Source organism: Camelus dromedarius, chromosome 18 (genome assembly GCF_036321535.1).
Source record: "Camelus dromedarius isolate mCamDro1 chromosome 18, mCamDro1.pat, whole genome shotgun sequence".
Lineage (NCBI taxonomy): Eukaryota > Metazoa > Chordata > Mammalia > Artiodactyla > Camelidae > Camelus > Camelus dromedarius.
Window position 1 is genome coordinate 19455867 of NC_087453.1, and position 24523 is coordinate 19480389.

The 24523-nt window shown below is 41.6% G+C and overlaps 1 protein-coding gene across 1 annotated transcript; it reads right to left on the reverse strand.

Moving 5' to 3' along the window:
• Window positions 1–2005: 2005 nt before the first annotated feature.
• PROCR (protein C receptor) lies at window positions 2006–24438 on the reverse strand. The gene is made up of 6 exons (XM_031433935.2): window positions 24380–24438; window positions 21997–22144; window positions 8831–8981; window positions 5884–6135; window positions 5198–5473; window positions 2006–4955 (listed from the first exon to the last, which is right to left on the reverse strand). Exons 2-6 carry the CDS (start codon window positions 22102–22104, stop codon window positions 4837–4839), a joined length of 906 nt encoding a protein of 301 aa, XP_031289795.1. The 5' UTR covers window positions 22105–22144; window positions 24380–24438; the 3' UTR covers window positions 2006–4836.
• Window positions 24439–24523: the final 85 nt, after the last annotated feature.

A 24523-nucleotide genomic window follows, 5' to 3' on the forward strand; every position in this document is an offset into this window, starting at 1 on the left:
GGAATCAGAACTATAATTCATTCATTCAAATAGCAATTCATTTTGTGAATCATATTTGTTTAATACTTACTACTGAGCTTAGCATGGGAATGAGGATGCCTGGGAAATGCTCAGAATATTAATGCATTCCAATTAAATTGAGCAACTATAATTATATATTATAAATGTATAATTATATTGAGCAACCTGAGTTAGGTGATACAATTTTTACCTTATGGAGAGCTCACATTTTAGAATAGAAGACAAATGATGATAATACTGGGTGACAGTGTTCTAATGGGGACTGTAAGACATACTTTGGGATCACAGAGGAAAGAATAATTACGTATAGGAGAATCATGATGGCTTCACTGAGGAGATGACATTCAAGCTAGGTTTCAAAAGATGAATAAGGACTTTGCCAAGGAGAGAAAAGAATATGACATGAACTGGCATCATCAGATAGGACAAGGTATATTGGAGAAAACAAGAGTGGTTTGGAGTGGTTAGAAGGTAGGTTGAGAGAGGAGAACGGTACTATAGACTGAATATTTGTGCCCCCACCAAATTCATATGTTGAAACCTAATCCCCAATGTGATGATATATGGAGGTGGAGCCTTTGGAGGTGATTAGGTCATGAGCGTAGAGCAGTCATGAATGGGATAAGTATCCTTAAAAAAGAGACCCCAGAGAGCTCCCTCCCCTCTTCCACCTTGTGAGGACACTGAGAAGATGACTACCTGTGAACCAAGAAATGGGCCCTCCTCAGACACCAAATATGCCAGCAACTTGATTTTGGACTTCCTAGCCTCTAGCAGTACGAGTAATAAATGTTTGTCGTTTAAGCCACCAAGTCTATGATATTTTTGTTATAGCAGCCTAAACAGACTAAGACAGAGGGGTTGAAGATGAAGTTAGAAAAAACATGTTAGCGTTGGATCATGGAGGGTCTTGAACTCCATACATAAGGAATTTGGATTTTTTCCTATGGACAGTGGAAGAACTAAAAAATTCTGAAGAGAAAACTAGCATGTTTCAGAAAGTGCATTCTGATGGCAACTTTTTGACAGTACTAAGAGAGTAATATCTGATTCTAATAGTCCAGGTTACAGCTGGTGAAGGCCTGAACAACTGTGGTGGCAGCATTGGTGAAAGGGGTGATATAACATCTCAGCGCCTGAGTACACCTGGCTCACACTCCAAGATTTCACTCGTCTCCAGAATGCTTTCTTTCCACCTTCTCCTTTCCTTTTTAATCCCTAACTTGGGAGAAGGCCTAGTCTAGCCTCAATCTCGTCAACCAAGTCCAAACTCATTCTACTCGCCACATGACAGGCTAATGAATCAGGAGACAAGGTGTTGGAGCAAGGAATAATGACTTTATTTGGAAAGCCAGCAGACCAAGAAGATGGGGGACTAATGTCCTAGAGAACCATCTTACCCAAGTCAGAATTCAGGCTCCTTTTATATTGAAATGGGGAACGGGTGTGGTTGGTTGTTGTAGACTTCTTGGTGTCAGACTCCTTTATTCTTGCAGCTGCCCACATAGGTCAGGTCATGATGTTCCTGTAAACCTCCAACAAGACAAATGTTATTCTCTGTTCTGCAGCTCTTTATCTCTATATGAATGGAAAAGTGTTATACCCTTGAAGGTCAGAGCTGTGAGAATAGGCTATCCTGTATGTTTCAGGCTATAGGCGACATTCTTTTATAAAAGGGGCAGAACCAGTATGACTAAGCACAGGAGACAGAGCACAGGGTTAGAGCTCAAGAAACAGATCTAATATGGAGTCAGATTTGTTCTTCCTTGTTACAATCTAGACAGTGTCCAGGCCAGGTCTTTTAAACTTGGGGTCAGTGGGTCTAACCCATCTGATGTCCCCTTTTCAACAGTGCAGCTGAAACGGGAAAGAAGACTTCAGCAGCTCTCTGTCTAACAACCCTTGATAATTCTCCAGTGTTTTACCACCTAAAGAATACACACCTTCCAGAGGCTTTAGAAGCCCAATACAATGAAACCCTCGCCTACCTTTCCAGTCTCATTTTCCACCATTCTTCTATTCTCCAATCACATTGGGCTGGTTATCCTTCCTACAATTTACTCTGCTTTTTTTCTAACTCTATGCCATTATTTAAACTGTTCTGTCTGTATTTCCTATCTGTGTGTGGTCGTATTTTACCCATCCACAAATCCCACTCTCCGCCCCACTGCTCTGCCCTAGATTCCTCTGATTCCCTTAGAAAGAGTAGAAAAAACATAAATTCTAGAATCTGAAAATATGGATTTGAATTTTGGCCCTGCTACTTACCTTGCTTACTTACTTTACTTTTTATACTATCCTAACTAAGCATGTTTCCTAATTTAAAATGAGGCGAGTACCTATCTTATAAGATCTCAGTGAGTACAAAATGATAAATACAAGTTAAAAAATTTAAAAACCATAAAGCAATACATAAATCACAACATAGCATCTTTATTTATATTTCTTCCATTTATTTGGATAGCCTGTCTTGTATTACTCTTATTTGTATATGTTTTATCTTCCCATGTAAACAATGAGCTCCTCAAGAAGGATCATGTCTTAATCATTTTATATTCTCCAAAGTACATAGCATAAAACCTTGCATGTGGAAATTACTGATAAACACTTACTGCATGAGTAAATAAATTGATGGTGAGAGATACAGTGAAAATTTAGGAGTTTGTTTTGTTTTTTGTTTTCCCTACATCTGAAACCTCTTCCTCTGTGTGAATCTTAATGGAAGATAGGGTATCACCTCCCACAAGAGAAGCCAAAGATAACTATAGTTTTCCCTTTTCCCCTCCATCTAGCTATGGCAGAAGCCAGGAGAAAAATTAGGAGGAGGCTATTGCCACGGTCCAGTCAAAAGACTGAGAGACTTTCTCAGTTTGGAGACAGAGAGAGAAATTGTCAGCCACAGGTTGGGTTTCCTGGAAGCTGATGCTGAGACAGAGTTTGAGGTGCAAGATATTACCTAGGGGGAGGAAGCAGGATTGAATAGAGGAAGAAGTCAAACTGCAGTGTAGAGCCAACAAAGACCCAGCCAACCTGTCAAGGAGCTGGGAGTGAATACAGCTCATCAGAATTGCAGTGGGCCAGAATGGCTGAACCTTTTTACCCCTGCTTTGCTCAGTCACTGAATGAGCATCCCCTCATGCAGGACTGTTCTTTGCAGATGAGGCAGACACTGAAGGAACTGAAGCAGCTGGAGGTTATCTGTTGACTATGCTCCTTGTAGGTGAACAGCAAGACTTTCCTTGAAGGTGGAATTGGGTGGCACATCTCTATGCCTACCACAAAGAAAGAGATGAATAATGGTATCTTGAACAAAAGCAATGGAGTGGAAAGGAGGGAACAGAGTCTACAGATATTGTATTTTGTAGGTGCAGATGAAGAGGGAGTAAATAAAGTTTAACACTGAGGCCTCTACATTGATACGATTTGATAGTAATTCTTTTTAACTGAGAGTAAACAAAAGAAGAGAGAGAACAAGTTTGGGGAGAAAGATAAGGAATTTCATTTTGAATATGTCGACTCTGAAATGTCTGCAAAATATTAACGTAGAGATGATTTTCAAGAATCAAGGCAAATGGGGGGTGTCTGGAGGTCAGGAGCAAGTGCTACATTTATTGAGTTTGCATATATTATTTTATATATATTATCTTATTTAATACTCAAAATGCCTCTGTGAGGTAGGCATTGTTTTTATTATACCCTTTTTGTATATTTTATTATACCTTTTGTTTATGAAGAAACTGAGACTTGAAGAGGTTAAATGCCTAGCTCAAAGAAGTAAAACTCATCTTTCTGATGACAAAACACATGCTCTCAAAGACATTATGACATTGCTTCCCCATGGAAACCACCACATATAGCTGGTATTTGAAGTCATGGAAAGTCACTGGAAAAGGTATAGTTGAAAGGGGAACAAAAGGAGCTAAAAAATGGAGTTCTAAGGAAGCCAACATTTCAAAGGTGAATTGAGAAAGATGAGATAGGCAAAGGGATTGACCGAGTAGCCAGAAGAGTTGTTAAAAATTAGAAGCCTGCTATCTCAGAAGTTAGGGTAAAAAGAGAGTCCTAGTCCACAAAGTAAAACGTTGCAGATATCATGGAAGATGAAGGTTTCACACTTAGAGATCATTAATGATCTTAGAGCAGTTTACAGAGAAGTCAGATTGCAGTGGATTGAAGAGTGAGTGGGAGATGAGGAAGTAGAAGCAAAGGGCATAGGCTACTTTCCCAAAAGTTTGCAAAGTAGAGGAAATAATAATTCCATATACATAAGTAAGGAATTTATTTATATTAATTAATTAATAACTCCTCACTCCCATATTGTTTGGATTTTATGCTTCCACCATTTTTCTGGTTATTTCTACCCCTATTGTACCAGTGTCCTGTCCCAAGTCTAACATACCTGGAAGCACTGAATGTTGGTTATTAGGGTTGTGGATGACTTGTTTTATTTGTTTATGTGTTTTGAATGACTCAGGTGACTCTATCTTTGGAAGATGGGCCATAGACCACACCCGCTGCCCCAACTCCATCATCTGTTTTCCACAAATACAGATAAGCATTCACTTTTCAGACCAATTCAGCAAAGTATGCAAGTTCTTAGGTTCTTAGCAAACCAAGTATCCTGTCTACTTAGGCTCCTCCCTTTTCCTCCCCCAAACTCTTGGTGGGCAGATCTTGAAGAAATGAGCTGCTACTCCAAATCTTCTGGAATATAATGCTCCAGATGGGGAATCTGTATGGTTCTGCAGTGAGCTGAGATCTTCCCTTGCCAGCCCTCATCAGTCTAACCCTTTTCCAGAAGGGGCTGGAGAGTCATTAGCGCTGCCGCCGTCCACCTGTGCACAGGAAGATGCCTACAGCCACTCCAGCGATGATGAAACAGCCCACCAGGATGCCCAGGACCAGCGAAGTGTAGGAGTGGCCTGTTTGGCTCCCTGCAGAACATGCAGAGTTAGCTTGAAGAACATACTCCCAAGAAGTCCATGGTTTGAGTCAAACCCCAGGGGATTTCATCCCCAAAGAAAGGGGGCTTTTTCACCAATATACATAGGGCCTGTGTACTCTGTCCCAAACCGCTGGCCCTGAGTCTCCTCTTGCTCAAGGTATCCACCCTTCAGATCCATCTATTTGCCTGGAACAACCCACCCAACACACAGGCCCCTCCCCAATCCCATACCTTTCGAGTTATTCGTGATGTGTTTCTGCACGTACTGCACACAGGTGTCCTGCAGAAATTCCTGCAGTTCGTACCGAGTACGATTGTACTTGTTGAGCTGCTCCAGAGTGTAAGTGACCACTGCGGAGGATGCCTGACGCTCTGCCACCCATGAGGCTGTCTCTGGCCGGAAGTTTATAAAGGCGCTCCCGTTCACAGCCACTTCGAAGAAGACATGGGCTCTAGAGCCCTCAGGAGGCAGCTCGCAGCCGAGGAAGCAGCGAATGGTCAGAGGAACTGTGGATAGGGGATTCAGAGTCAGGGGGCTGTGTGGAAAGGGTGCCAGGTTTAGGGGAAAGACCGCCAGGGAGAAGTGTGTTTTGGGGTTCAGAGTGGATCAGGGACAGGGCGTTGGAACAGGGACTATCCCAAGATTATGCCAGCAGGACGAGGGCCTGGCAGATGGTACGTCAGCTAGGACACCCACTCCTCTCCAGCCTGAAGCTCCCACCCAGCAATTAGCAAACGCAAAAAGACCACGTCCATTCAGGGCATCCCCAAACTGGGTTCCTTGATAAGGCCCCGCCCTGTTCTTACACAGGCTAGCCCCTCCGGCCACCCCTCCACCGTTAGGTCCCGCCCATTGGCCACGCCTCCCACCTTAAGGGCCCACTCTCACAAGCCCCGCCCCTGCGCGCTCCACTCACAGGCCACGCCCCGCTCGCGGTGCACCACCTGCACCAAGCCCAGGAACTCCTGCAGGTAGCGCACCAGGCGGTTCTTTGTGAGCGTCCAGCTCTCGGGCTCCTGCAAGGGCTGCAGCTGTTCGATCGTGACGTTGTTGCCCGGACCTTCCAGCACGTGCGTCAGAACCCCCCCCAGCGTGGCGTTTCCCTGGTGCCACACTTGAGAGGGATTGCGGAAGTAGGAGACCTGGAGCATGTGGAGGTCCCGCGGGCCTGGAGGCAGGAGTCAGCGCGTCGGGCCCAGGCCAGCGTGGGAAGGGTGGACATGTAACCCGAGATAATAATCCCCCACCCAGAGGTCAGCCGCCCACCTTCGAGGCCCTTCAATAAGTGTCCTCCCACTCTTCCTCCCATTTGACGCTCTCAGTAATCCTAATAGGAGGACAGGACACGGGTTATTATCTTTGTTTTACAGATGAGAAAACTGAGGCCAGAAGTGCAGAAGCCACTTGCCCCAGGGTAATCCAGACAGTTGGTGGAAGAGCCACTCCTGATCTTTCTTTCTCTCACCCCTTCCTTCCCGCCCCCTCCATTTCGGGCTGGTTAGCAAATCCTGAACTACAATGAAATCCCAATTCCATCTCCTATTCTCTGTCTCCTGACTGCAGCCCTGCTTCAGGTTCTCATCTGGACCAGAGTAGTAACTTCCTTCCTCATTCTCCTCCACTCATTTTTCAGTTTCATCCCTTCTAATCCGACCTCCACCTAGCCTGGAAGTAAGTTTATGTCCTTCTCCTGCTTAAAATTCTCCAGGGACACACTCCCCTATCAATAATATTAATAATAATAACCATTAAGTGTTTATTATGACCTGGGCACTGTACTTTATATGCATTATTATCTTATTTGTGCCTTCCTCCCATTAACTTGATGTAGCTACTATTATTAACCCCAGTTCACATGGAAAATAGGCCACAGTGGCATAGCAGAGCCAAGGTTTGAGTGCAGGCAGCCTGACCCAGCATTCTTAGCCACTCAGCTATACAGCTTCCCCATAGAATATCTGTCCGTAGAATCAGGTCCAAAGTCTTTAGCCTGCCATTCAGGGCTGCGGAAGACCAGGCCCCACCTGCCCTTTTTTTTTGGACTCTTCGAGGTGATTAGATAGTGTATCAAAGTACTTGGAGTCCCTCATGCTACCTTTTGGCTGACATGTGAATAACATGTCAGGCTTGCTCTATATCCTGGCAAATTTCTATTCATGCTGTAAGATCCAGCTCTTTTTGCCTTCTCTTTGGAGAAGTTTTCCTAATGCTTCTTCTCTTTACCCTCTCAGACACAGCAGATCAGTTGCAGTGATTCCCAGATTCTGCATAACTGTCTTCAAACACACAGGCTACATTGGGTTCCTCTAGGCTATGGAATTGAAGGAGGATTAATAAAATGGCCACACTTAGGCTAACAGATTGCTTATTCTTATGCTTGCCCTTAAACGGTCAACTGACCTGACTGATCAGGTGCTACTCACAGTTCCAGGCCCACTGTTGAAACTAAAGCTATTGATCTTACTATTTCTACTTTATTCAAAAGCTATAATCATGCTTGGGTGAGTCAATCTCCAGGGAGAAGGTCACAGAACTGTAACATTACAAAGTAGGCTAAATACCAAGAAAACCACACCTTGAGTGCTTACGAGATAAAGAGATTGAAAAAGTGACAGAATGGGTTGCTTGAAAACATCATGATGCCATTCTAAGTCTTCTGATGAGAAAATGATTCTGTTGATTGTTATCAATGCTTTATTATTTGAGCTATGGCTATATAACCACCCTGCCCCATCCCCAAGGTGGGTTCACAGTTTTGAAGGAACTAGCCTGCTGTGAGTCCCCTTTGCCTGGCAAAGTAATAAAGCTGCTTCTTTTGTTCTAAGCTCCAAGACCTTGTCTCTGGGTTATTTGGCTTGTCAGGCACTGGGGCTGATCTTTTGGAAATAAAATCATGTCTGGTTATCTCTGCCTCCCACACCCCACTAAAGGCCTGGCACAGAGTTGGAGCCCACAGAGTGTTGGGGGAGGGGATGAGTCTGGGGTTGTACATCTGTGTGTGTGTGTGTCTTGTCCAGGTTTGAATCTGAGAAGTTGTGCTCTGTGTCTGCAGATGTGAATAAGTTATCTGCATGGGTAACCTTGTAAAGATTTTGTGAGAGTTAAATGAATCCATACACATATTAACCACAGCAAGCACTCACTGAATACTCGTTATTTTCTCCCTCTCTGAGGGGGAGACTGAAGATACAGAGATTGTGGGAGAGAGGAGGGGAGGCCCCTGTGTGATTACAGTGCAGGCCAATAACTCTCCTTCTCTGCTTAACTGGAACTGCTTCAGGCAGCCTGATCCCCCATGAGTTGTCCTACTGACCACAGCTAGTCTTTCCCCCGAGTTTCACCTCACCAACTCCCCCTAGTCTTCCTCTACCTTCTCTTGTCTCCTCTTTTGCCCCACATATCCCAGCCCCAGTCTTTCCCCAAGTCTTCCATCAGTTCTCCTAGTGTCTCCCATTTCTTCCATCTTTTCTCTCATTTCTGAGTCTCTTTCCATCTTCCCTAGACTCACCTCCATCCACCATCACCCTCAGATCTCCATCTCCAGACTTTGCCCCATCTCTCCTCTCTCCCTTTGGCTAATTCCCCCTACCCCTTTCTACCAGTCCCTTTCCCATTTTCCCAGTCTTGTTCCTCCCCAGCCTCCCCTTCCTCCCCCCATCCCCACACAGAGCTGAACTGTACTTCTTCACCTTGGCTTTGGGACACAGACCAGTTCTCAGGACCCTGTCTGGTCTACACAGAGATCCAGCTGGCTGTAGATACAGACACAGTGGGAGAAGCTCTCCTCTGGTCTTGCCCATGTACCCAGACAGGCTCAGAATCTCCAGAACCATCCCGAGGCAGGAGCTGTCTCCTTGACTCACCACCTGAGGCTTCCTGGCTACAGAGGGCCCAGCCAGGCAGGAGCAGTAGAGGCAGCAGTGGCAGCAACGTTGTCAACATCCTGTAGCTTCGGTTCTTGACCCCACCTGGGCTCTTGGCTCTGGCAGGCTGGGGGCTCCAGCTGGCTGCAGCCTAGGGGAAAAAGAAGTGAGCGCTGTCTGGGAGGGAGGAGGCTAGACAGGGGAGGCTGGAAGGTGGCCAGGGCATGGGAAGAGAAAGAGGGCGGCAGCTTATAAAGTGTTATTCCTGCCCTGTCTCATTTCCTACCGGGGGGGCCGGCCTCCCTCTTGCCCTCCCTCTGCTCCGCCCTGCAGCACGCTCTCCAGCCCAGACCTGCCTTTTCCCTTTTCCCTGGGCCGCTTCTGAGGAACGGAGCGGAAAAGGGGGAGAAGGGCCGGGAGAGAAGTCCTGCCCTCGCTGAGTCAGGGGGTGGGGCATCTGTTTTCAAATTAGAGCAGTTTCTAGGGTGTTGAGATCAGCAGGTTCCTGATGGGGAAACTGAGGCCCAGAGAGATGTAGGGAATTGCCCAAAGCTTATACATCATGGTGGTGACAGATCCGGGATTAGAATTCAGCTTTCCAGCATGCTGGCTGCATTTTTTCGGAATTTTAAGTAAATAGTAATTACACAATCAGGGATCTTGCTCTCAGAAATAGTCACAAATTGAGTATAAAGCAGCTTCAGGCAGCATTGTTTGCAACAGGAGGGAATTATGAACAATCTAATTCTCAACAGAAGATTAGTAACTTAAAGCCGTATTTTTCAAACTGAGATCACCATCTGTTAGTGAGCAATGAAAACAAACAATTTGGCAGGACATGATTAGCAGGGTTTTTTCTGTAAGTAAAATAGAGCAGTATAAAAATTTTCAGTGCATAACCCTTGGTAAGGGTATTATTTCAAGAAATATTTGTTCAGCTGTATCTGTGTGTGTTTTGGTTTTGTGTGTGTATGTGTCTATGATGGATTTTGGATAGCAGTATAAAATTTATTTCTTACTCTTAGGAAGCAAGTAGAAAAATTGGGAAGTCCCACCCCCAAACTATGATAATCTAGACTGTGGAGTATTATGCACTTGTTAAAAAAAACACCTTCCCTGCCCAATCCCCACTTTATTTTCATCATATCACTTAGCACTACCTGGAATTACATTATTCATCTACATGTTTATTGTCTGAATGTCCCATCAGAATGTAAGCTCCATGAGGATAGAGGCTGTCCATCTTGTTAGCTACTGTATCTAGAATAGTGCACATAATAAATAATATAATAAATATCAGCTAATGAATGACTGAATGAGTCAGTCATGAGAGAGTTACGATATAAACCTCCAAGAGTAAGTTACAGAATATTATATACAGTTTAGAACCATTTATGTGTCAGCCACACACACGACAACAAAACAACCTAGTTTTTTATGGGAGTAAATGAATCTGAAAGGATGTACATCAAATATAGCAGTGGTTTATCTCCAGGGAGGGTCCTGAGATTAAGAGTTAGGGATGGCAATCTTGTGAAAGTCTTTTTCACCCTATTTTGTGAAGGGTTTTATCAGTCGATCTGTATTGTTTGGAAAATTTGCATCTAGAATGTGATCATATATCTTTTGTTGAATTAAAAATAAAAGTTTAAGTAACAAATTGTGGTCGAAGAAGATGGCAGATCATTATGAGTGGATGTGTTGACAGGAAACATTGATAAATGAAAAAGAAGTATGGAATGATATGTATAGTATAATTCCATCTATTTTTAGTTTAAATTTTTTATTTCTGTCCAAGTAATCCGTATATAATTCGATTCTTAGATGCAAAAATTTGTATGTGCTTATCTATGTATTTGTATATGCATAGGAAAAATGCTGGAAGGGTACCCTCAATAGAGATTACCTCTGGGGAATGGGATTAGATAAAGGGCTGTGAGGGGGATTCTGATTTTTTATTTTATACACTGTTTCTTGGAGGGAGAGATAATGTCATAGTAGAGTTGGAGAAAGCCCTGGGCATGTACCAGGCTCCCATTCTCTGAGCAGAATATATGCAAGAGTGTCCATTCTCACCTCTCAGTTGTTGCAAATCAATGTAGAAATGACAAAGTGTTTTTCCAGCTTATCAAAATGGTCTAGTCAGAAGGAGAATGGGGACCTTGTTTTCCTGGACTGTGACTTAGGAAAAGCGGAAGGACTTAAATCACTGCCAATTATATTGTCTTGCCTTTTATAAAAAATTATTATGAAACACTTTATATTTGAAGAATTAACTCATGCTTGAAGAATTTTATTACAAACATACATGTCCCTACCACGCAGCATAAGAAACAAAATATTAGCAATTTAATTGAAGCCCCCTCGGTACTCCTCTCCATCGTGTCTCTCACACCCCTGCCCCACTACCAAAGTAACCACGAATCAGAATTTCCTATTTTTTACATCCTTATATTTCTGTATACTTATATGACATGTGCATATATCCCTAAGTAATATGTAGTATATTTCATAGCTTGAACTTTATGTAAATGGTATTGAAGTGCTCATGTGCTTCTGCAACTTGCTTTTTTTACCTGGCTTTTTTTTTTTTTTTTTTTGAATTTCATTGATTTTCTTCTTTCTGGTGGAGGTGCTGGGGATGGAACCCAGGACCTCACCCATGCTATGCAGACGCTCTACCACTGAGCTATGCCCCCACCCCCTCACCTGATATGTTAATAAGATTCATCCATGTTGCCATGTGTAGGTCCATTAATTTCCACTGCTCTAGAATATGCTATCTTATGACTACACTGGAATTTAGTGTCTAACAACAGAAGAATAGATAAATACAGATTCCCCCTCTTCTGCCCCCTCCCCAGTATTTTGCTATTATGAACAGTGCTGGTATGAATGTTCTTGTAAACGTTTTCTTGTGCATATGTGGGAGTTTTTGTAGGTGCAAACCTGGAAGTGGAATTCCTGAGTCATAGGGTATGTGTGTCTTCAGTTTGACTAGATATTGCCAAACTGCTTTCCAAAAAGGTTGGGCCAAATTTATATCTCAGTGAGTGGGTGAGATTTCCCTCTCTCCTCTTTCCTGCCAGCCCTTGGCATTGTCAGATGATTGGGTGGAAAATGGCACTTTGTTTTGGTTTTACTTTGCTTCATCTGATTCCTAGTGAGTTTGTACATTTTTGCTTTGCCTTTTTTCTCCCTTGTGAGCTAGGAGGGTGCTTTGGGATGGAGGGTAATAAAGTACAGGATTGAACCAGTTTGAAATTGGGGGCTGTGAGTCTTCCATCTAAGCAGGTAGGGCCTGGGTCACTGGGATTAAAGAGGATCCACACCAGTATGCACAGGGCTCACCACACTGAGATCTGCGGTGGAGGTAAGTGACATCATCAATAGCTCTTTCCCAAACACGCACCTTACACACCGTGCCCTGAAAATTAAATAGCAGTGACAACAACTATTATCATAGGTCACTTTTATCTTGGCTAGGAACAGTGTTAAATTCTTTACATAAATCATCTCACTTCATTCATATGCCAGCCCTACCAGGTAGGTTCCATTAACATTTTACTAAAAAAGGCTTTGAGAGAGAGAGTGACTTACCTAAGGTCATACAGTAGAAGCTATAATTTGAACCTACATCTCTCTCATGCCAAAGTTTGTGAATTTAACAACCACATAGTATCTCAAAATTGGGAGAGATCACTCCATCAATATAGTTTTGAACACATACTTCCGCAATGCTTGAATATTTCTGTTATATGTAATATAAAACATGCCAAAACTTTGTACTGAGTGCTAGGCCTTTATTGCTTCCTCTGGGCAGACAGCACCAGGCTTATTTTCTCCGTGTGACAGGTTAGATTATTAAAGCACAGAAGCTTTTTGGATGAGTCGAGAAGTGCAGAGCAGAGATTTGAGCTCAAAGAGGATAGGGGTATGGGATTGGGTACAGAGAGAAGGAAGAGAGTATCGGGGGTAGGGAAGCTAGTGAGTTGGGGGCAGCTTGAGGGGTGTCCCCATCCCCCCTCTAAGCCCAGGGTTGGGGGTGGGGAAGAGACAAGAAATGCTGCAGTTGGAGCCAGAGCCTCTGCTGCATCTGGCCCAGGAGACCGAGGGGCAGAAAACCACAGAGCAGAGTGGGCACAGGGCCAGCCGCTGGGATTTACTGAGCCCTAAAGAATGAGGGTCCTGTTGAGCAAAGGGAAGTGAAGGAAGTAAGTAGTAGCATTTCCCACTCCAGAAAGCACATGCTGGGGAAGATAAGGGAGACAGGAAGCTGAGTGGGGGTCAGCACTGGTGTGGCTCCTAAGGGTGAGGAGAGGCCCTGCCAGGGCCGCAGGCTGAGCTAGGAACTGGCAGTGTGCCCAGCTTGACTTCAGAGGACCAGGCCTCTCCCTCTCTGTCAGCTACTGAAGATAGGCAGTTTCACCAGCCAGGCCCAACTCATATAACAACAGATAACAAGGTGTGGTCCCTTCAGAGATCACTGCCCCCTTAGGACAGGGAATAGTAATAATAGCATGTATTGGGAGCTGACAGTGTGCTAGGAACCATATGAAGTCAGCAGAGTACTTGTGTTTTATTCTCACTAGTGCCTTACGAGAAGTTTGACGACACGGCCATTACTCCCATTTTACAGATAAGGACACAGAGGCACGGAACAGTGAACTGACCTGCTGGAAGATACCCAACTAGTAAAGATAGATCTGGGACTCAAATGCAGGTGAGCTGTATCCCAAACATGCTTTTGTAGCTATTAGAGACGATCCTAAGAGGAAAAATGAGATGATTCATACAAAGTGCCAGAACATAGTACCTATTCGGTAGGTAGGAGACATAAGAAAGGAACTTGGCCTTAGGGGGGACAGACAGAACTGACCCTGCAGCAGGAAGAATGGAGGGTGGACGTGAAGTAGGATTTCCTGAAGGGGAGGCAAAGGAATAGATATGAATCTTACTCAAGATTTCCTCCTGTACCCACTCCCACATCCCAACTTAGGAAATGTGAAAAGAAACCTGTACAGTCAGAATGATTCCGGCTCTTGCCTGCCTAGCAAGTGGTTGGAACCTGGTGTTTGGGCTTGGCTCCAACGCATCTTTCCAGCCTTATCTTTCCATGTATTCCAGTCTCAGCCAAATCTGCTCCTCTCGGTTTCCTAAACACAGAGCACACAAATGTTATCTTTTCCCTTTCTTCATCTTGTCTTCAGATAAACAGATGTTCCAAATTTTAAGATGGTTAATTTTATCATCTCTTCTATTAGTTCATGCTTCTTGTGCCTGTGTGAGACATCTTTCCCTACCCTGGGGTCATGAAGATATTCTATTTACTTTAAAAAGCTTTATAGTTTTGTGTTTCACCTTTAGGTGTCTGGTATGAAATAAAGGTCAAGATGAATTTCCTTAATGTGGATATCTGGTTGTCCCAGCACCGCTTATTGAAAGTCTGCCCTTCCTTACTGATCTGCAGTGACTTCTCTGACTTGAGTAGAAGTGATTCTTTTGTTTCAATGACCTATTGAAATTGTATAGACTTATAATACATATCTATATCTTACAGGTCAAGTCTTCCCACCTTGTTCTTCAAGAGTGTCTTGGCTATTTTTGAATATTGAACTTCCATACATAAATTTTAGAATTATTTTACCAAGTGGATAGAATTTTAGTTGGTATTGCAATTGATGGCTTTGGGGAAAATTGACATCTTCACAATACTGAGTTATCCAATGCATAATAGACTATATCTCTTCATTTATTTACATCTCCTTTGGTGTCTCCCAGAGTTAGCTAAGTTTCTCTTCTAGATATCTTGCCCACCCTTGGTCAGATTTTTCTCCAGGTCTTTCATATTGTAAAATGTTATTGAAAAGAAATTTCGTGTTCTAATTGCTTATTGCTGATATATAGAAATACTGATAATTTTGTTGCATTGCTTTTGTATCTAAAAATCTTAATTAACTCTTTTAAAAAAATTAACTCTTTTATTTATTCCAATAATTATTTGTACATTCTTTTGGATTTTCTATATGCATAGGCATATCACTAGTAGATAGTGACAGCTTTATTTCTTCCTTTCTAATTTTTATACAGTTTCTTTTTCATAACCTATTGTCCTGTCTCTGACTTCTAGTGCCATGTTGAATAGAAATGATAGAAAATATAAGTGAGTATTCTTGTCATTTTCCTGGCTTAAAAAGGAAGATTTTTAATATTTTAATCATTAAATATCATGTTTGCTCTATTTTTAAAAAATATATACCCTTTATTGGATTAAGGAAGAGTTCTTTTATTCCTAGTTTGCTGAGTTTTTGTCATAAATGTTTTGAGTTTTTCAAGGCCTTTATCATTAGCTGATAAAATGATCATGTGATTTTCCATCTTTAATTTGCTAATGTGGCAAATGAGTTAAGTGACTAGTGTTAAACTAAACTTGCATTGCCGAGGACAACTTCTTCATGAGGGATTATCCTTTTTATATATATTTTACTCTTCTGCTGCTTTTCTCTAGACTTCCCCAGACCTTCCCCACTCTTTTAAAGCCCTGCTCAGATACCACTTCCTTCTGAAAGCCTTCCCAGATGCCCCTCACTACAACACTCTTCTCACAAAGCCAATAAAATGTTGCCTCCTGTTGTAGCTGCATTGTAACTATATTGTCACCTTCTATCCCCTTGTCTTCTCTCCTGGACTATAAACTCCTGCAGGGCATTTTGGTGCCCTCTTCTCAGCCCACTCCCTTCTCGCAGAACCCAGAGCAGAGGTGGTATCGAGTGTAACACAGAGGATGGGATCTGGGGTAAAGCTGCCTGGGCTCACATCTCAGCTTGGCCACTTGCTGGCTGTTGGATTGAGGGCCTGCCACCTGTCTCTTAGAGTTGTGAGAATAGGATGTTAGACGTGAATCCCTTAGTACAGCTCTGGGCATGTATTATTTTTGTTATCTTAGTCCATGGCTACTACACTCTATGCTTCTCTTACTCTGAACTGCTCACAGGTCATTTCCAAGAGCTTCTGAGAGCCATCTCATCTTCCTTGATTTCCTCTAAAGCTGTTCATATGCTGCTTCATTCTTTCAGTCAGTGGGCATTTATTGAGCACTTCCTGTGTGGTGAAGCAGACAAGATCCCTCCTCAGGAAGCAGACAAGACAGTCAAACAGGGGAGATAGACATATAGACAGACAATGATAATACAGTGTGATAAGTATTTAGACAGAGGGCTAGGGCGGTGGAGGACTGGGGCTGGGGAGCATGGGGGGCATTTAGCTTGTGAGAGTGGATTCCTCTGACTTAGCCTGAGGGTCAGACTAGACTTCACTGAGGAGGTGATGCCTAAGCTGGTCCTGCAGGACAACTGATGGATGGGAGTGGGGGTAGGGCAGGTGTGGGGAAGAGTTGTTTCAGTAGAGGGAGAAGAAGGTGCAAAAGAATATAAGATGACAAGAGAAAGGATATAACATGCTTCAGAAATTGGTACTTCTTAAGCGTGGCCGAAACAGAATAGGTGGTGAGGAGGGAGAAGTGATGTGAAAGGTAAGCAGGTGTCTGATGAAGAGTCTGTCATACTACAGTAAGGAATTGAGACTTTATCTGGAGGTAATTCTCACCCCCTTCTTTGGTCCACCTAACACCTATTAGAGTAGGAGTCACTGACTCCAGGAAGCCTTCCCTGACTTTCTGCCCACTAGCCTGTGTTGGCTTTTCCCTTGGTTCTACTATAGCCCTCTCTTTCCCCTTATCACAACCCTCACTTCTTTCCATGAGAATTATCTATTTAAGCATCTCTCCTTCATACCAAAAGCAGGACAGGGAATATGTTTTAACATTTCTGTAACATGAGGCTGGCAGAGTACATGGCACCTGGTAAATGCTAAATAGATATTTATTGGATGGATGAACCAGCACATAGGACATCCAGGGAAGGAAAGAAAATTGTGACCAGCAAAATGCCTGGCACATAATTGGCCCTTCAAAAATTATTTCATCTTTTTTGTGCACCAGATTTCTCATCTGGGAAATGGGGATAAAACAGAAATTCCCTCAAAGGGGATGTTTTTAACATGCGGAGTATCCTTGACACTGAATGGCAGACCCTGGGTCAAGCACTTCACAGCATGTTAAAAAACATAATTCTCATGCAAATAGACAGTGAGCATAGGTCAGAGTTTCATTTAACTCATTAATAAGGGGACAAGCAGGATGACCAAGCCAGTTCAAAATAGAATATTAAAACTGGGGGTTTTATATTCAATGAAAAAAGAAAAATCTTGAAATGAGATTGCTAAATTATATACAAATGGATTAATGTCTTCCAGGGTAATAAAACTGTAACCTTTAGGATTATCTTCTCTACCAGACAGAAAAGGAAATCATCATATCTCACTACGTTACAGAATTGTAAAATGTCTGGGCCCTCATCAGTTGTGTAAATAATGTTGAATTTCTCTTCAGGGGCAGATGACTCTTAAGTAGACTCGCTAATCAATGCTCTATTGTGACATCAAAAGGTCATGTAATCATCGTTTTACTTTAGTCACATGTTTTAGATAGTTTTCTTAACACTGGTAAGTTTAGTTTAACAGACACTGTTACTATTATAAAGCTCTCAATTAATATTTGCTGAGAGGATTTTCACTCTACTAGGCTTTGTTCCTTCTCTCTGGTGTCAGAGTTTGGGACCTACAGAGTGGGTAGACTGAGGCGGGTACCCCATAGGATCCTATGCTCTTCCTTCCCTCAGCCTGGGGTGGCATTGGGCTAATTCTGTATCATTAAATAGGCAGAGAAAGGATCTGCTTTGGGCATCAGCAAAGCAGGTATGTACCCCTCTCCCCATAAGAACAAAAAATTTTTGAAAGTACTGGATATTTCCAAAAAGACAGAGAAGTAGATACCATGGGGAAAAAATCATAAATTTGTTGCACCACTATCCATTTATTTATTTTTCCCCATTTTTCAATGTAGAAAATTGTGGTTAAAAACATATGACATAAAATTTACCATTTTAACCATTTTAAATATACATTTCAATGGCATTAAGTACAGTCACAATGTTGTACAACCATCACCATCGACCATCTCCTGAACTCTTTTCATCTTGCAGAACTGGAACTCTGTACTTCTTAAATAATAACACATTGCCCTTATCCCCAGCCCCGGCAACCCTTCTGTTTTCTGTCTCTGTGAATTTGACTACTCTAGGTACCTCATATATGTGGTATCATACAATATTTGTTCTTTTGTGGCTGGCTTATTTCATTTAGCATCATGTCCTCAAGGTTCAGCCAAGTTGTAGCATGTGTCAGAATTTCCTTCCTTTTTAAGGCTGAATAATATTCCATTGTATTTATATCACATTTTGTTTATTCAGTCATCCATTGATGGATGCTTGCTTTGCTTCCATCTTTTGGCTGTCACCTCCCTTTTTTATAGCATAAGATTATTTTTGTTTTGAATTGCCCATTTGGGTTGGACACCATTCTCAGGGCTTGAGATACTCAAAGATTGTAATCTGACTCAGGGTCTGGGACTGACCAGACTGTGAGACCATTTGTGGTTACTTCTTGATTCTGTATTTTCCTAAGTATAACCAGGATGACTAGTTTTCTCTAGGCAGATTTACCCACAGGTCCAAGTTTATGTGGAACATGAATGTTACAAAATGTGTCTGGGGCTCTGACGTGCTGTAAAATTTGGATATGCTGGGGACAGGGGAAATTCAAGCATTTCTGTAAAGCAAGAGAAGGGAAATTTCTAGGAATAAACTAGTTATTTCTTGGCAGTCTGTAAGTATGTAGGATGCAAGCTCTGCTCTGCGAATTGGGAGAATCTTCTTGAACCACATGACTTCTAGATGCTAGAATAGGAATTCCCAGATATTTCCCTGCTAAAAGTAGTCAAGAGTATTGGGTCAAAAGAGAACTAAAATGCCTTGGAATCCAGCTTCAGGGAAATGAAATGTTTACTCTTTCCAGCAAAAAGGAAGGTAATGTTGAATGTAGAGTCACATGAAGCTAAAGCTAGGGGACACTGCAAAAGTCAATCAGATCTCCACTTTTTAATTCTTCATTGTCTTTTATTTATACAATTGTCATTAACTTCATCAATGCAGTAGAGTATAGACTGTCTCAGTCCAAATCTTGGCTCTACCACTTACTCACTGTGAGACATTGGTTGTTATTAAACCTCTCTTCAGTTTCTAAGATATGTGCCTCAATTTTTTAAATCTTTAAAATGGTAATAATAATACTATTGTCTCAGAGGATGGTGGTAAGGACCAACGGTGCTGATGCATGTAGTACCAAGAATAGTGCGTGGGACATAGTAAATGCTACGTAAATGCTTGGTATTAATAATGCATTTTGGCTGCCTTCTTCTCCTTCTCTCTCTTCTTTTTCTTCTTCCTACTATTATTATTCAGTTTGCAAATAATCAAATCTCACTTGAAGTGTCGTCCTACAGTTTTATTCTGCTTCATGATTGTTTCAGGGGAAATTTTCTGCAGTTGGTGTGTGTTGAATTCTGTTTTCTGACTTTTTTTTGCAATAACTATGAATCTGTTAATATTTTTCATTGTCCTGAGAGGTAGTCGCATCCTCTCATTTTCCAGATTTGGAAACTGAATCCCCAAAATGGAAAGTAACTTGCCCAAGATCACACAGAGACAGTGACTAAACCAGTATGAGAACCAAGGCCTTCTGACCACAAGTCCAAGGCTTGTTCCACTTGGCACAGAGTCCAAGAAAACTGACCTTGGCTATTGATACAATCTGAGTGTCCTCCAGACACCCACAGAAGACTTGACCACTCTGTAATTCCAAGTATTTTCCAAAAGACATCTTTTGTTTCTATCAAAATTGCAAGCACTTCAAGGGAAAGGTCTATGGCTTGACTACTTTGTAATCTTCATTGTATGCCCAACAATATGCTTCAAACTTTTGAGGGCAGAAAGTATTGCCTATATCACCTTGGATAATTAGGGGCTGATGTTCAATAAATGGAACTAATTAATACACCCTTACTTTTGTTTTTTTGAAAAAGAGGAATGGGGGTAAGGAAGAGAATATTTACTAGGAAGTTAATATGTTTTAGTCGCTGTGCTAGAATTTTCACCACTATCCCATTTAATCCCCAGAAATCCTTTACAGCATTGTCAACTTCCAGATTTTGAATCAGGAAATTAAGGTTCAGAGTGATTAGGCAACTTACTATGAGTGTCTTCATGAGTAAATATTCAAGACTGACACTTCTCTCGTGGACTATAACTTTCTAGACTCTAATGTGACCACAGAGTGAGAGGTAAAGCTAGGAGAAAAGAGACCTAAACGATCCAGAAGGTTTAAAAAAAAAAAAAGATTTTTTTCTCATGAGAAACCATAAAATCAGCCATATACACTGTGAAAATATAAGTCATCATCATATTTGTTCCATGACAGTGTGGAAATGCATATTGTCATCAGGCTAGAAAAAGAAGACAGAAAAATTATGAAAATTGAGCAGTCTTGCTCATGGAAAGAGACCTGTCAGAGGAGCATATAGCTCAGTGGTTGTGTGCTTGCTTAGCATGCACAAGGTCCTGGGTTCAATCCCCATCACCTCCATTAAGAAATAATTAAGTAAACAAACCTAATTACTTCCCTATCCACCCCCCCCCCCCCCATGAAAGAGACCTATCATTACCAGATCTAGGCAACCTGGCCCCACTCTCTGTGCAAACATTTTTGAATGGAGACAAAAAGATAAGCTATAGGACTTATATGGAGAAGGATAATTAGGCCTGGACGAGTTTCATAGCATGGAAGGGCCCAGACCTGAAAAGTGTTTAGTACTTGTGCTGGGCTAAAAAAAATGGCCCCCTAAAGATAATTAGATCTTAATCCCTGGAATCTGTAAGTATACCAAATTTGGAAAAAGAGTCTTTGCAGATGTGTTTAGGTTAAAGATCTTGAGATGGGAGGTTACCTTGTGTTATCCAGGTGGGCCCCAAATGCAATCACATGAGTCCTTATAAGAGAAAGGCAGAGGGAGCTGTGACACACACCTGCAGAGGAGGAGGTGATGTGAACACAGAGGCAGAGATTGGAGTGATATGGTCACACGCCATGGAATTCCAACAACATTCCCTTCTCAAAGAGAAGCTAGAAAAGCAAGGAGCAGATTCTTCCCTCGGGCCTCCAGGGGGACTGTGGCCCTGCCAACATCTTGATTTTGGCACACAGAAACTAATGTTAGACTTCTGACTTCCAGAACTGTGAGAAAATACATTTCTGTTGTTTTAAGCCACCAAGTTTGTGGTAATTTGTTACAGTAGTCACAAGAAACTAATATGTACTCCTGTGCTGTTTATCTGAGTCTCAGTTTATTATTATCTCCTTTCCCATCTGGCACTTCCAAGAAGAGTTTCCAAAAGCATCCCAATATTTTTTATGTGTTTCTTCTGCCAGGCACTGTGACAAACACTTTACGTGTAATAGCTCAATGAACCCTTATAATCCTATTAGGTAGATACTAATATTATTCTTAGTTATAGATGAGTAAAATGAGGCTCAGAAGGAAAGCTGGTGGGACCACACTAGTGGATGGAACTAGTATTCCTACTCAGGTATGCTCAAATCTAAAGCCCACACTTTAAGCCTCTATATTGTACTACCTCAAGCTCTCTGGGTTAAGTCAGGGTTTTAATTCTTGTATCTACTGACATGATGGCATTTCAGGACATTTATCTGAGTGATAATTTCAAGGATGCTGGACCAAAGGAGACCAAATGTACCTTCATTCCAACTCAAAGAACTGAGCTGCGACTTCCCTCTGACTCTTTTTCAGCAGAAAAGAGGATAGCCAATTCTAGCATTACAGAAAGCTCAAGTTAAGAGCACCTCAAAGATTCATTTGTTCAGATTCCTCACTTATAGATGAAAAAGCTGGGTTCAGAGAAGGGGAATACCTGCCTAGGGTCACAAATAGAGGCTTTAAGTGGTAAAGCTGGGATTGAAATCCAGGTCTCACTTCAAATCCAGGGTTGATTCTATGGCACATCGCGCTGCCCAAAGTCATGGGTGTTGCTCTGGTCTAAGATACTGACCAAACTCTGGGAACTTGCACGAAGGAAAATGGAAAAGTGGGTCTTGACCTTCTCAAAGCTATAGTGCCCCAGGGTCTTCATTCTCACCTGGAATAAACTTCTGGGCTGCAACCACTGAGATGGTCCAGGGAATCGGGAGGGGGAAGCTTCTTCCTTCGGATGGAGACTGAAGAGACTGTGATGATGTGACCCCATCCCAAATGGGAGGAGAGGAATGTCAAGAATTCACGAATACCTAGAACGGAAGGGATTTCCAAAAATCTCAAGGGTGGCAGCTTTGGACAAATAAATGGAAGTAAGTTGTACCTTACACAATTAGCTGGGAACTGGTTTGGGAAACTTAATATGCTTACTTATGGTAAAGGCTGGACATTCTTCATCCATCTTTACATACATCCACTCAATAAATATTGAATCCCTGCCAGTCTCTGCCTTCATGCTTAATAAGCATGCAGTTAAGAAAAAAGAGATAATATATTTAAAGTACTCCGTACAGTCTTAGTACACAATAAGTGCTTAAAAATGTTGCTAAGAAACTGGAGACAACACAAACAGATAGAAAGATGTACTGTTTCCTTCGACTGGAAGAATTAATATTGTTAAAATGGCCATACTAAGGCAATATACAGATTCAATGCAATCCCTATAAAAATATCAATGGCTTTTTTCACAGAGTTAGAATGAATAATCTTAAAATTTGTATGGAAACACAGAAGACCCTGAATAGTCAAAACAATCTTGAGGAAGAAGAACAAGGCTGGAGAAATCATGCTCCCTGACTTCAGATTATACTACAAAGCTACAGTAATGAAAACAGTATGGTACTGGCACAAGAACAGACACATAGATCAATGAAACAGAATAGAGCGCCCAGAAACAAACCCATGCACTTATGGTCAATCTATGACAAAGGAGGCAAGAATATACAATGGAGAAAAGACAGTCTCTTCAGTAAGTGGTGCTGGAAAAACTGGACAGCTACATGTAAAAGAATGAAATTTGAACATTCTCTAACACCATGTACAAAAATAAACTCAAAATTGATTAAAGACCTAAATGTAAGACTGGAAATCATAAAACTCCTAGAAAAAACACATAAATTTTGACATAAATTTTAGCATTTTTTTTTGGATCAGTCACCTAATGCAACGGAAACAAAAGCAAAAATAAACAAATGGACCTAATCAAACTTAAAAGCTTTTGCACAGCTAAAGAAACCATCAACAAAATGAAGACAATCTACTGAATGGAAGAGAATATTTGCAAATGATACAACAGATAAGGGGTTAATATCCAAAATATATGAACAGCTCATATAACTCAACATCAAAAAACACAAACAACCCAATTAAAAAATAAGTAGAAGACCTTAATAGAAATTTCTCCAAAGAGGACGTGAAGCTGGCCAGCAGGTACACGAAAAGATGCTCAACATCATTAATCATCAAGGAAATGCAAATCAAAACCACAATGAGATATCACCTCACACCTGCAGAATGGCTTTCATCAAAAAACAAACAAAAACCACAGAAATAACAAATGTTAGCAAGCATGTGGAGAAAAGGGAACCCTTGTACATTGTTTGTCGTGCAGCCACTGTGGAAAACAGTATGGACGTTTCTCAAAAAACTAAAAATAGAACTACCACATGACCCAGCAATTCCATTCCTGGAAGAACACAAAAACACTAATTTGAAAAGATATATGCACGTCAATGTTTATAGCAGCATTATTTACGTTTGCCAAGATATGGAAGCAACCAAAGTCCATCAACAGATGAATGGATTAAGAAGATGTGGTATATGCATATACAATGGAATACTACTCAGCCATTAAAAAGAATGAAAATTTGCCATTTGCAACAACATGAATTGACTTGAAAGGTATTATGCTAAGTGAAATAGGTCAGACAGAGAAAGAAAAATACTGTATGATATCACTTATATGTGGAATTTAAAAAATACAACAAACTAGGCAGGACGGTATAGCTCAGTGGTAGAGTGCATGCCTAGCATGCACGAAGTCCTGGGTTCAATCCCCAGTACCTCCATTGAAAAAAAAAAAAGAAAAACCTAATTACCTCCCCTCTCCCCCCAAATACAACAAACTAGTCAATATAACAAAAAAAAGAAACAGACTCACAGATAAAGAGAACAAACTAATGGTTACCAGTGGGGAGAGGCAAGGGGGAAGGGGCAAGATAGGGGCAGAGGCTTAAGAGGTACAAACTATTATGTATAAAATAAACGAGCCACAAGGATGCATTGTACAATACAGAGAAAATAGCCAGTATTTTATAGTAACTGTAAATGTAGTATAACCTTTAAAACCAGAATCACTATACTATACACCTGTAACATATAATATTGTATATCAACTACACTTTAATAAAAAATAATTAAATAAAAATAAAAGCTTAAAAAATGTTGTTGCTAAGACATTAATTAATACTAGTATTTGTAATACCCACTGTCTTTGAGACACGTTGATCTCAGCTTCACCGACTATATATCCCACATGCTCCTAGCTTGGGTTCCGCCGCCCATTGCACACTGGGGCTTGTAGTCCGGAAGTGAGTGGTTGATTCATCAGCGCGCATGCGCCATGGCGCGAA

What these genes read in the sequence shown, in the direction of transcription:
- PROCR (XM_031433935.2), bottom strand. Translation starts at nt 22,104, where the DNA reads ATGGGGTCACATCATCACAGTCTCTTCAGTCTCCATCCGAAGGAAGAA. An exon ending in CCGCGAGCGGGGCGTGGCCT is followed by an intron (nt 5,474 to 5,883) that starts GTGAGTGGAGCG and finishes CCCTATCCACAG; the next exon opens with TTCCTCTGACCATTCGCTGC. An exon ending in CATCACGAATAACTCGAAAG is followed by an intron (nt 4,956 to 5,197) that starts GTATGGGATTGG and finishes CATGTTCTGCAG; the next exon opens with GGAGCCAAACAGGCCACTCC.